Genomic DNA, 13,013 nt, shown 5'->3' on the forward strand with positions numbered 1-13,013 from the left:
GGATAGCAGCTCTCTAATCCCAGTAACAGTGACTTCAGGCACTCCACAATGCAAGGGTGTCTAGATAATTCTGGACTCATCGGTCTCAGTGATCAGGAGGTGGGGGGGGGGTGCGGGGTGGTAGTGGGGGCAGGTTAAAGGATAGGATGACCTTGTAGGGGAGAGGGCAGCCTTTTCCTGACACCTGCGTACCGTGAACCTGCACTGCCTCAGGTTAAAAAAAAAACTGGTGACAACAGGGTGCCACTTAAGTGTCTCATTGGCTCAAGGATGCACGGCCCACCCAACACCTCTTCTGCCTCCCTGGAATTTCAAAACCAGTCACAGTGGGAGGGGTTGGTCACTGGAAGGCCAACCACTGGATTTTCTATGCCCTCCCCTTGCCTTCGTAGCCTTTAGCAGGAGAGCATAAAATCCAACCCATGTTTTTACATGTCCTGATGGCAAATAGATGTTGGTTAGCAAATCTGTCAGTTCCTTGTTTTTCCTTCTAGATGAAACATTTCACTTAGTTTTATTTTTTCTTCCCATTTTCTGTTCCTTTATCATGATTTTTTTTTGTACGTACTTGTTTTGCCACTTAATGGTGATAGCCCTTCAACCATATTGGTTCCATTGTGTGAAACCGCTGTTTGAATTAATAAAATTTACCATATGGTGCTGTTAACTCTTGCAAATTCCAGATCTTGTTCTTTAACATTAAGAATTCTGAAATTGTTCTAATCAAGGAAGAAAAGCAATTGAGAAATGTTAAATTCCATGAAGAGTGAAGTGATTTTATTATGGATTAGTTCTTAGTTTTTAAACAGTTCAAAGAAAATTAGTAGATAATGAAAGTCTTGCAGTTTCAAAGGTCGAGCCCAATATATTTTGTTTGGGTTGTTACTTTTGTGTTCTCTGCTGCTCTGTTACTTTTCATATAATGTTCAATTTAATTTCTTAAGCAAACTTGGTAACATTTGGTTTTAAATCTTATAGGCACGAGATGTTCGCACTAATGAAGTGGTGGCTATCAAGAAAATGTCATATAGTGGTAAACAATCGAATGAGGTGTGTACATTTTAAAATATGCATGAAGAAAGGGGTGATTTTTGATGTGTGTTGTCAGTTGCAATCAGTGAAAAAATAAACGCATGGGCAGAAGAAACCTGTGAAGTCTGCAGAATTGTGAAGTTGACCATAAGCATTTCTAAAAATTGTAGGTACAGGTGAGGGGGTTTATGTTACGAATCTGTTTTCAGTTCGACTGACAACAATGCATCTGAGTATCTGCGTAAGTTTGAGCTCTGGCTCCATTCAGAGGCCACCATTGGAAAATGTTTTTAGACATGAATCTGGATAGAAAATTGGATTATTTAGCTAAGTTGAATTAACTTTGTTAATGTTGTATTTTTAAATGTGTTTATTATGTTGCAAACCTTATTCCCCATTAGTAAATGCTTCGTGGAGAATCTAAATTTGTTTGGAAGAGGTTTTGAATAATTTGATTGGTTAATCCTTTTCTTAATTGATTATTTTTGCTGACTGCCTTTTTAGATTTTTATTCTATTTTGAATTTACTCAATGGTGCTTCTAATCCTGCTTGCTGTTATGGCATCTTTCCTACCTGCTGATGTTTTATGAATATGGAATCAAATGCCGATGTTACACAGAAATATACACGTGTAATACAATACTCAGTGACAAACAATGATCATGTTAGATGCAATATTTTTATGTCTAAAATATGTAACACGTTTGATTATAAACCTGAGCTTTTTTCTGTGTCCTGCAGAAATTCCATTAAAAGTGGGAATTCAAAGTATATTAAGTAAAAAAGCTTCTTATCAGTTACTTTTAGGGTTATGAAATTTTATGAATGCTAGTCACTTTTTCAACTTTACTTCGAATTAAGGTGTGGCATGTTTGCACTAGTTAAAATATCTAGTATATATAGATATGTATAAAACGTGTATTTAATTTAGAGTACTTAGCCACATGCTTAAGAGAAAATGGTACGTTACCAATGCTGCATTCAAAGTAACTCTAACTGAAGTTAAAGTTCACCTTTTATCTTGGTGGTAAAGATGTACAAAACTTTAATTAATGTTTCAGACTAATTATTCCATCTATCTTTAATAATATATCACAGATTGTCTTTAACTTTCTCATAGGCTTGCATTAAGGTGAAATCTAGGTGCTAATTATGAGTATAATGCTGATTAGAAAGAGCTTGTACTTAAAAAAAAAAAATTTCACATCCTTGGGATAGTGCCTGGCATCTTGTGTTCAATTAATTGAAGTGTCATACTGTAGGAAGTCTTGTTATGCAGACAAAAACACCTTCCAGTCAGTATTCAGCAAATGAGATAAATGGCCAGTTAATCTGGCAATACTTGAGGAATAAATCTTGACCATTGCATCATTCCTTGCTTTGTTTGACTTGACACCAAGGGTACTTTTGTATTCACTTGAACTGGCAAACTTAATTTAATTTTGAGTGAAGATAACAATGCTTCCCAACAAGCAGCATATTGCATTGAACTGTCGTTCTACATCATGAGCTCCAGTTAAGGACTGAAGCCATGAACTGACTGGGGCAAGAATGAGGTCAGCAAAACTGGCCCTTCTATGATATAGCTTATTGAAAATTCATAGCAATTTATATAAAGCCTATAACTTCTGAGTCCTTAATCCTAATTTCTATAGCCCACAATGCATTAACAATACATATTTTCATCATTGGATAGTCTTATATTATAAATCATGCACATCCACATCCAATTTTAGAAGTGGGTAGACTGTCCACCATGCATGGGTTTTTATAGAGAATCCAGAATCATTTCCCATTCTCCAGAAACCCTTTTTTCACTTAATGCATATATTGGCGTGCATACCAAAAATAGACTCATGCAGTACAAGGGGCAATGAATGTTGGCCTTGTCAGTGAAGCCCATGTTGCTTGAATGTATTAAAAAAAGTTCATTACTTCCACAGGCCCACATAATCTTCATCAAATGTTGGTTACTTTGTTATTTTCTTATGCCACTTTCTGTCTCTTTTGAACTCGGGAAATTACCCATTATTTGAAAGATATATTCTGTACCTAAGTAAACTCCCCATTATTTACATCATCACTAAGACCACCTATTTGCACCTCCTGTACATCGTCCAACTTCGCCTTATATCAGCTCATCTGCTGAAACTCACATTTGCGCTCGACTACCTTTAGGCTTCACTGCCCCAAGTAGGCAAATTACTCCGTGGCCTTAATTTGTGTTAGTGCCTGATCAATTGCTTTTTTTAAACCAACTTTTCGGACAGCATCTGACTTATGTAGCACCACCACTGGATGCCTTGGCTAAAATAGGCTCAGCTTCTGCTGAAAATGAGAACACAAACTCCATAGTTAGGTACCTAATTGAGTGCATGGAAGTGAGAGTTTGGCACAGCCTCCAAAAAGCTGGCAGAGGAAGGGAACAGAGTTGAATGTGCTCTTTGTCCCAGTTACAGCCCTGTAATTGATTCAGGTATAAACGTGTTATTTTTCCCCTAGAACTGTTGCATGTTGCTGCATAAAATTTAAGATCACATTTATTAAGCAAATAATTTGTTCGAAAACCTAACTCTAGGTAAAAGTGTAATAGTTTGGTTCAGCCACTTGACACCGTGGCAGAACGAAGTTCTAAAAATGTCAAAACAAAGAACACTCACGGCTAAAGGAGTAGTTGGTGGTGATGTTTCAAAAGCAACTTGTAACATGTATGCAGCTATGTTGATAGCAGAGCTGGAAGATCTGTGTAACGGAGATGAAAGACTAAGAGAAAAACAGTGAAACAAAAGGAGGCTTTTTTAAAACTTCAGAAAATATTACCACAATGACCAATCTTCAAGTTGACTTGAACGAGGTCAGCTTTTTATAAAAAATAAAATGCACAAGTTCTACTACTTTTTAATTCAGGTTTGTAATTTGCTATTTGGGCAAAATGTTCCAAAATTAATGGAGGAATGCAACTTCAAAACTTAGCTAAGGTCTTCCAATAGCGCTCTCTGTTCATGATTCTTAGTTGAATCCAATAATATATTAAAATTTACTTGATTAAATCAACCAAAGTTAACAGTGCATCGACTTGGAGCATGATAGTGTATCATTATCAGATGTGCTAACTACTGCTCCCCCATGCACAAGTTACCAGTGACATATGGGCATAATTTTATTTTAAGGTAAGGTACAAATTCAAACCACCTGTTTATAACTGCCTCTTCCTGCAACACTTATGTTAATATTCATAATAAGATTATCTTTTCTTCTTGGGAAGGCAGTGGCGTAACCGTGTTGTTGCTGGACTAGTAATCCAGAGAACCAGGTTCAAATCCCACAAGAGCAAATGGTGAAATTTGAATTCAGTAAAAATCTGGAATTAAAAGCCCAATGATGACCATGAGACCGTTGTGAATTCTCAATACAAACCCACCTGGTTGGCTAATGTTGAAGGAACGTTGTCGTCTTTACAAAGAGAAGAACAACGAAGAACAACAAAGAACAACCCAGCACGGGAAACAGGCCCTTCGGCCCAACGAGCTCATGCTGCCATCTTAAAGCATTTTCCTACACCTACCTTGACCTATGTGTATGCGTATGGTACCCCCATTAGAAACCATATTCAGGGGAGAATAATTTAGGGACAATTTGTTACACCAATCAGCCTAAGAGCACATCTTTGGGGTGTGGGAGGAAACCGGAGCACCCGGAGGAAACCCATGCAACCACAGGGAGAATGCGCAAACTCCCACAGACACGACGCAAAGTACTAGGCCACTCTCAAAACATCCAAGAGCAGCCCACGCACGACCCACCGTGTGCATGCCCCTCGTTAGACAACGAGGTGGACCGACACACCTGCGGAGTAGAAGAGACAAAACAACAACATGCAGCATTAGATTTCCAGTAACGTCCTGAGGCTCTGACCCTTTTTAAAACCATCTCCTATAACCCTCCATCCCTATTTCACTCGTGTGCCTATCTAAGTAAACCTTAATCAAGTCCAGCGTGCCTGCCTCCTCCACCTTACTTGGTGGTGCATTCCATACCCCCACAACCCTCTGTGTGGAAAAACCTCCCTCCAGTATCCAAGTTGTACTTCTTCCCCCTCATCCTTAGCTCGTGACCCCTCGTGATATTTGTCTCCAATCTAGGAAAAAGCCTGCCACTGTTTACCCTATCTATACCCTTCATTATTTTATACACCTCTATCAGTTTTTATGCTAGCCAAAAACCCTAACACTTCCTCCCTCGTAATGGATATTTCCTTCAACTGGTCTACAGCTCCCTCCAAGACACCAAGCCCCTCTCCTTTGTGAATACCGACGCAAAGTATTCATTCAGGATCTCCCCCATTCCGTCAGACTCAATGCATGGTTCCCTCCTTTGTCCCTAAGAGGACCTATTTTCCTTCTAACCACCCTCTTGTTCCTAATATGAGTAAAATGCCTTTGGATTTTCCTTAATCCTATCAGCCAAAGCAATTTCATGCCCCCTTTTCGCCCTTCTAACTTCTGTTTTGAGCTCCCTCCTGCTCTCTCCATTCCCAGTTGCTTAGACGTAACATATGCCTCTCTCTTCTTCCTGACCAAGTCCTCAATAACCTCTGTAATCCACGGCTCTCTAATCCTGCCTTTCCCATCCTTCTATTTACCGGCACGTGTCGTTCCTGCAATATTTTCAGTTTGCCCTTGAAAGCCTCCCACTTGCCAACTGTGGACTTAGCTGCTAACAGCCTCTCCCAATCAGTGTCCTTCAGCTCCTTCCTAATCCGGCTTTAGCTCGCCTTCCCCCCAGTTCAGCACCCTCCCTTTCGGACAGCACTCATCCTTTTCCATTTTTATCCTAAAGTAGACAGACTTGTGGCTAACAGTGACCACATGTTCACCTTCTGCAACCTCAACCACCTGACCCGGCTTATTACCCAAAACTAAATCCAGTATAGCCCCCTCCCTAGTCGGGCTAGTTACGTACTGCTCCAAGGACCCTTCCAGCATACATTTTACAAATTCCTCCCCATCCGAACCCCCAGCTCTAGGCACCTTCCAATCCACTCCAGGAAGATTAAAGTCACCCACTACAACCACCCTATTCTTTCTGCACCTATCTAAATGTCTTTCCAAATGCCGCCTTCCACTGCCGTTGGGCTGTTGGGTGGCCTATAGTACACCCCTAGCATAGCAATCGCTCCCTTCCTATCCCTCAACTCCACCCACAGTGACTCAATCCCTAACTCCTCCATATTGTCCTCCCTCTGCACTGTTGTGATGTGCTCCTTAACTAACAATGCCACCCCACCACATCTCTTCAACCCTCCTCTGTCACACCTAAAACACATACCCAGGAATATTCAGCTGCCAGTCCTGCCCTTCCTTTAACCATGTCTCTGTCACTGCCACCACGTCTAAATTCCTCGCGAACATCAAGGCCCTAAGCTCATCCGTTTTACCCGTTACACTCCTCGCATTAAAACAGATGCAATCCAACCCTCCAGGCCCACTCGGGTCCTCCTTCCCCCTGATAATTTTGCTTACAACCAAACCTACCCTGTCATCCAACTTGCTCCCAACCCCAGTGCCTAATCAGCTATCAGTCTCATTTCCCCCCCCCCATTAGTTTAAACCCTGCCGAAACACTCTAGCTAACCTCCCAGCTAAGATATTTGTCCCCCTCCCATTCAAATGTTCCCCATCCCTCCCCTGTACAGGTGCCCTTCTCTCACAAATACTTCCCAGTGATCGACAAAAGTAAAGCCCTCTACCTTGCACCAATCCCTTAGCCATGCATTCAGCTGCATGATCTCATTATTCCTAGCCATGCTGTTACTAGGCAGCAGCCCAGAGAATGCCACCCTGGAGGCCCTGCTCTTCAGCTTGACCCCCAACTCCGTGAATTGCCTACGTACATCCCCCCTGCTCTGCCTTCCTACGCCCTTCTCTCCTATGTGTATAATTACTTCAGCCTGGGTCCCTTCACCCTTCAAAATTCCCTCTATCCTCTCTGATACGTCCTGTACCCCTGCTCCGGGGAGGCAGACTACCATCCTGGAGTCACGCTTTTGCCCACAGAACCGCCTATCAATTCCTTTGACCCTCCCATCCCCCACCACTATCTCATTGCCAGCCCCCTTTCTTCCCTCTGAGGCATTCTGGTCCTCCTGACATACCTTTTTATGCCCCTGTTGATGCCTTTTGGGGGGGGGCCACTGGGGTAGCCTTTGGACCAGGACTATTCACCTGATCTGGCCGATGTATGATTCCAGATCCACAGCAATCTGGTTGACTCTTAAATATCCTTAGAGATGGGCAGTAAGTGCTTGTTCAGTGACGGCCACATCCAATGAATGAATTTAAAAAAATGTATGTACTTTGCCTGACGCTAGGCCCTTGGCTCATTGGCAGACAATGTTTCATCCAGAGCAGTTTTTCTTGGCAGTCTTTTTGTTGGTGGTGGCTTGCCATGCTTTTCCACTCTGATGGGCAGGGTGAGAACATGGGTCCCAAGTCTACTTCAACCAAAGTGAAAATTGACTCAACGCTGTTGGCTTAATCTGAATCACTCACTAGCCTTCCAGCCAACAGAGCTAACAGCCCCAATGGATTATGTATCAGAATAATTAAACAAACATTTTATGATTGGGGAAAAACGTACCTAAACGTTTTTGTAATGGTTGATGAATAAATTGAATCACTCTCTCAATACTTTTAAAAAGTCACCCATTTTTCTTTGTAAATGGCATTTCAAACATGGTTTAAAATTATATAACATAAAAAATTACATACTTTGCAATTCTTTTATTCTCCAATAATCTCTCTTTAAGCTTGCTTCAATACTTCAAATATTTTCCAAAATTATGAACTTGGGAATCCCAAAGTCGTCTTTGAGCATATAATTAATAAAAGGGTCCTAAAAGAAAGAATAGGATCAATACGGGATATAAAAGGGAATCTCATATGGAAGCAGGAGACATAGCAGAGATAGTAAATGAATTTCTTTTTTATTCATTTATGAGACATGACAGTCACTGACTGGCCAGCATTTATTGCCCATCCCTAGTTGCCGTTGGAGGGCAATTGAGTGTCGACCACATTGCCATGGATCTGGAGTCACATGTAGGCCAGACCAGGGTAGAATGGCAAATTTCCTTACCTAAAGGACTTAAGTGAAGTAGATAGGTTTTTCTGATAATCGACAATGGTTCATGGTCATCAGTAGATTCTCAATTCCGAATATTTCTACCACTTTGCATCTGTCGTTGCAAAGAAAGACGATGCTACCCAAGCTGAGGTGAGAGGGGAGGTGACTAGTAAACTAGGAACATATACAATTAAGAAGGAGGAAGTGTGAGAAAGGCTCTGTTTACTTAAAATTGATAAGGAACCACTACTGAATGGGATCTGTCCAAGGCTACTGAGTGAAGTGTGTGTGGAAATTGCCTAGGGACTAATGATGACCTTCCAGTCTTCCTTAAGGTGGTACCGGATGACTGATAAAGGGGTGCAAGGACAAAGCTGGCAACCATTGACTTGTCAGTTTGACTTCAGTAGTGTGGTACAGAAACCTCTGCAAAGTATAGTTCGGGACAAAATCAATAATCATGAAGCAAAGAGATCATAGTAATCCTTTAGTGCAGAAAGAGGCCATTTGGCCCATTGAGTCTGCACCGACCACAATCCCACCCAGGCCCTACCCCCACATCCTTACACATATATCTGCCAATCCCTCTAACCTATGCATCTCAGGACACTAAGAGGCAATCTTAGCGTATCCAATCACCTAACCCGCACATCTTTGGACTGTGGAAGGAAACCGGAGCACCCAGAGGAAACCCACACAGACACGGGGAGAATGTGCAAACCCCACACAGACAGTGACCCAAGCTGGGAATCGAACCCAGGTCCCTGGAGCTGTGAAGCAGCAGTGCTAACCACTGTGCTACCATGCCACCCAAGATGGTTCTTTCGTGCCCAAGATGGCAAAAAAAGGCAGATTATTATCTATCTATTAATTGAGAGGGGAGTGTGCAATGAGATCTGCAGCCAACACGATACTACATCCCCAAGGGAACCAAGTCTCAAGGAGGAGAGTAATTCAGAAATCCCAAAAGGGAATACCTCTGAGGAGGATGACCTACTCCCCACCCAACATACCCTCCACCTGATCCAGATAAACAATTTGCTACTGTCCTAAACAACTCAATTGAGTTAAATTAGGGTTAATAACACACTAGAAAATGGGCCAAATGGCCGAGAAATGCTTCTTTTTCAAATCGGAGAAAGATTTGTTGTGGAATTCCCATGGAGTCATGTTTGGGAAGTTTGCTGTTTGATATATTAATAACCTTGATTATGGTGTTCAGGTCATGATATTGAAATTTGCAGATGATGCGAGATTGGGGGGATAGTATTGAATCTCAAATGGACATTGACATGTTGGTGGATTCGAATAATGATGAAGTTCAATGCAGAAGTGTGGTGTTTGTTTTGGCAAGAAGAATATGGGGTGACAAAACATAAACTGAAGGGAAAAACTCTAAAGGTGGTGCAGGAAAAGAGGAGTTTTGGTGGATAAGTGCCGAAGTCATTGAAGATGACAGGACATATTGAGATCAGTTAATAAAATATATGGTGTCAGGGTGTATCAATAGATGTATTGAGCACAAGACTTAAGGAGGTAATGTTGAACTTGTATAAGGCACTTGGTAAGCTTCATCTGGAGTAATATGTCCATTTGAGTGCCATAATTAAGGATGGGTGAAGGTATTGGAGAAAGTACAGAGAAGATTCACAAGAATAATTCCAAGGATGAAGAACTACAGCTATGAGGATAGATGGGAGAAGTTGAAACTTTTCCTTGGCGAAAAGAAGACTGTGAGGAGACTTGGTGGGATATTCAAGAAAATCAGCAGAAAGAGTAAAACTGATGGAAGAAAAATTTTTTCACGTAGGGGACGGTGAAGTCTGGAATGAACATCTGCAAGGGAGGTGGGAGCAGTTTTAATCAAGGTCTTCAAAAACAAATTGGATTGCTGTCTGAGAACAAATGTGCGAGGTTACGGAGATATGCAGGCGAGTGGGACATGGCCGAACGTTCTTTGAACGCCAGTGTAGATTTTATGGGCAGCAGGGAGGCATAAATGGTTAGCACTGCTGTCTGTCAGCACTAGGGACCTGGGGTCAGTTCTGGCCTTGGGTGTCTGTCTGTTTGGAGTTCACATGTTCTTCACGCCTCTCCCAGGGTTTCCTCTGGTTTCCTCCCACAGTCCAAAGATGTGCAGGCGAGGTGGATTAGCCATGCTAAATTGCCCTTTAGTGCCCCAAGGTATGTAGGTTGGGTGGATTAGCCATGGTAATTGTGTGGGGTTACGAGCTAGGGTGAGGGAGAAGGCCTGGGTTAAGATATTCTGTCAGACAGTTGATACAGACTTAATGGGACAAGTGTGGCCCCCTTCTGCACTGTGGGGATTCTATTCTATGAATGACCTCCTGCACTGTAAGGATTTTGTGATTGATATACTTATCAGTGCAGTTAAAAAAAATGCATTTTATAGTAAATAAAGTAGATATAGAGACCACTGGACATCTTAAAGTGCTTTACAGCCAAAAATGTACTTTCTTGAAATGTCACGATTGTAATGTAGTGACCTCTGCCAATGTTGGCAGATCAAACAAATGTGAAGTGCACAATTCCCCAGAATGCAGTCGTAAGACTTAACCTGATCAAATTAGATGTTTTTTCCCTCTTGCCAGCAAATTTGCCTTTTCAACATGACTTGGAAAAAAAGCTAGATGACAAAGTTCAGAAACTGAAATTTTTGGTATTTCAAAAATTGAAATGGTTTTAAAAAATGATGACCAGATTAGCAGTGAAAGTATGAATTAATAAACATGCTGTATTACTTATTCAGTCATTGTAAATCAAAACTCTGATGCTAAACTTTACATGTCATGAACTCCCATGTTGTTATATTACAGCCTATCCTCTGACTTGCCAGAAGTAAAGGAAATGTATAAATATGAAAGGAAAACTGTTGACTTAAGCTATGCTTAAATAGAGAATGCATGGTCAAAACATAGGAAGCATTTCATTCTTTACACGCATGAATATTTAGAACTTTGTTTCTTATCTGTTAATCCTCCAACAGCACTGAGAAATTTTTGATATTGAAAAATGTTGAGCAGTGGGTGTCTTAAGATGCTGGTCAAGCTATTTTACAGTGCAGTGATCTTTTACTGAAAAGAGCTGTGTCAGGACATCTTAATTTTTTAATGGTTAGACTGCTGACAAGTTTGGGAAATTACAGACTCAACTGCTTATATTTCTGTTCACGCAATGCATAAGACTAAAGTAGATAACAATGGCCCAGAATTTGAGGGGTTTGTGGCAGTGAACTGTCAGAGCCAAATCTCAGTCAAAATCACCCTTGCTCTTGTATTGCTGTTACAAATCCCATAAAAAGTGAAACCTTGCTCAGTGAGATTCAAATGGGTTTCTAAATGGTGAGCTGAATAATAGCTACTGCATCTGGTCTTGAAGTAATTTTATATTTGTGGATTATTGTTAGATTTCTTGTCTCTCAATTAAATTGTAGATTTTTAAAACTACATTTTAAAAGGTTTTTTGATCATTTTACTGTAACCCCATGCATATGCCCCAATCTTCATTTTGTCCTCAATTCTTGAGAAGTGATTTGATTATTGATGCTTTGCATTTCCTGTTGGCTGTCTGTGATAATTCTTTAATGCATTTGGCTATTTCAGCATCTTGATATCACAAAAGCTTGATGCTAGAAATCTCCATTAAACAATGCTGCAATTATTGTCCATTAACAGAGGTTAAAGTTCTTTTCCCATAAGTTGCTAGATTTCTCAGCATAGTTTTGTTCGAGTTCAGTAACAAACATCCTTGCTTTGTTGTTGACTGCAAAGTCCAGGTAAATATTGAATACTTCTATTTATATGGAGTTTAGTCTAATTTCAAAATGCTACATTTGAATTGCTTCCTGATATCTCAGGCTGTGCTTTATTATTGCAACATTAAACTTAATTGTCAAAAAAACATTTTGTTCTACAACCTCTGGCCATATTTGCATCTGTTTTTCTTTCCAAATCTAGCCATTTAACTTGTAAGAATTCATGTCACTGAATCCCACCTCTCTCACTTATTCCCACCTCTGTAACATTGCTCAACTTCTGTTTTGTCTAAGCTCATCTATGCCTTCGTTATCTTGAGACTCGACTATTCCAATGTACTCTGGTCTTCCACATTCCAGCCCCTGTAAAATTAAGGTCATCTGCTACCCGTGTCTTAAATTGTAGGAAGCCCACTCTCCTTTCATCCCTGTGGTTGCTGATCTGCATTGCTTCCCAGTCGAGCAACGTCTTGATTCTAAAATATTCATCCTTGATTTCAAATCCTCCATGGTCATGCCCTTCCCTACCAACCGACAACCCCCCTGATTTATATAATTCTGACCTCATTTGTGTTTTCCCAACCGTAATTGTCATGCCTTTTGTTGTCTCAGTCCCAAACTCTGGAATTCCCCTCTACACCTCTTCGATCTTTCCACTTTGCTTTCCTCCTCTCAAATAATTCTTAACCTTGCACTTTGGCCAAACGTTTGGTCATCTGATCTAGCATCATCTTCTGTGGTTAGGTGTGATACTTACAGTGCTCCTTTGAAGTGCCTTGGGGCATTTCATTGCATTGAAGGCATTAGATAAATAAATACAAGTTGTTATCTTTTCAACATATAATAGATTTGACCACATACTTTGCAGATGGGAAACGATTTAAATAAATTAGCTGGGTTTTGAAACAGGTTTTTAACCAGGGGTTATAATTTTACAATAAAGAAGCTCTGATTTAAAAAGTTGATGTTTTTTCCCCCTCGGATGCACAGAGTTAAAATTGCTAAATCAACAAAATGCAGGCTATTGCAGAAAGAAATCTCAGTAGAACTAAGATTTCCTAACAGCTGTGGAAGGAATGT

The 13,013-nt window shown here is 40.7% G+C and overlaps 1 protein-coding gene across 3 annotated transcripts in view; it reads left to right on the plus strand.

Annotated features, from left to right (window-relative positions):
* taok1a (TAO kinase 1a) overlaps positions 1-13,013 on the plus strand; it is a 160,372-nt gene that overhangs the window by 82,123 nt on the left and 65,236 nt on the right. For all 3 annotated transcript variants that reach the window (XM_080210891.1, XM_080210892.1, XM_080210894.1), the window contains exon 3: positions 979-1,050. In XM_080210891.1, coding sequence (XP_080067017.1) covers positions 979-1,050 — 72 coding nt within the window. The remainder of the gene's footprint in view (positions 1-978; positions 1,051-13,013) is intronic.

Source organism: Carcharhinus amblyrhynchos, chromosome 23 (genome assembly GCF_965287045.1).
Source record: "Carcharhinus amblyrhynchos chromosome 23, sCarAmb.v2.hapA, whole genome shotgun sequence".
Lineage (NCBI taxonomy): Eukaryota > Metazoa > Chordata > Chondrichthyes > Carcharhiniformes > Carcharhinidae > Carcharhinus > Carcharhinus amblyrhynchos.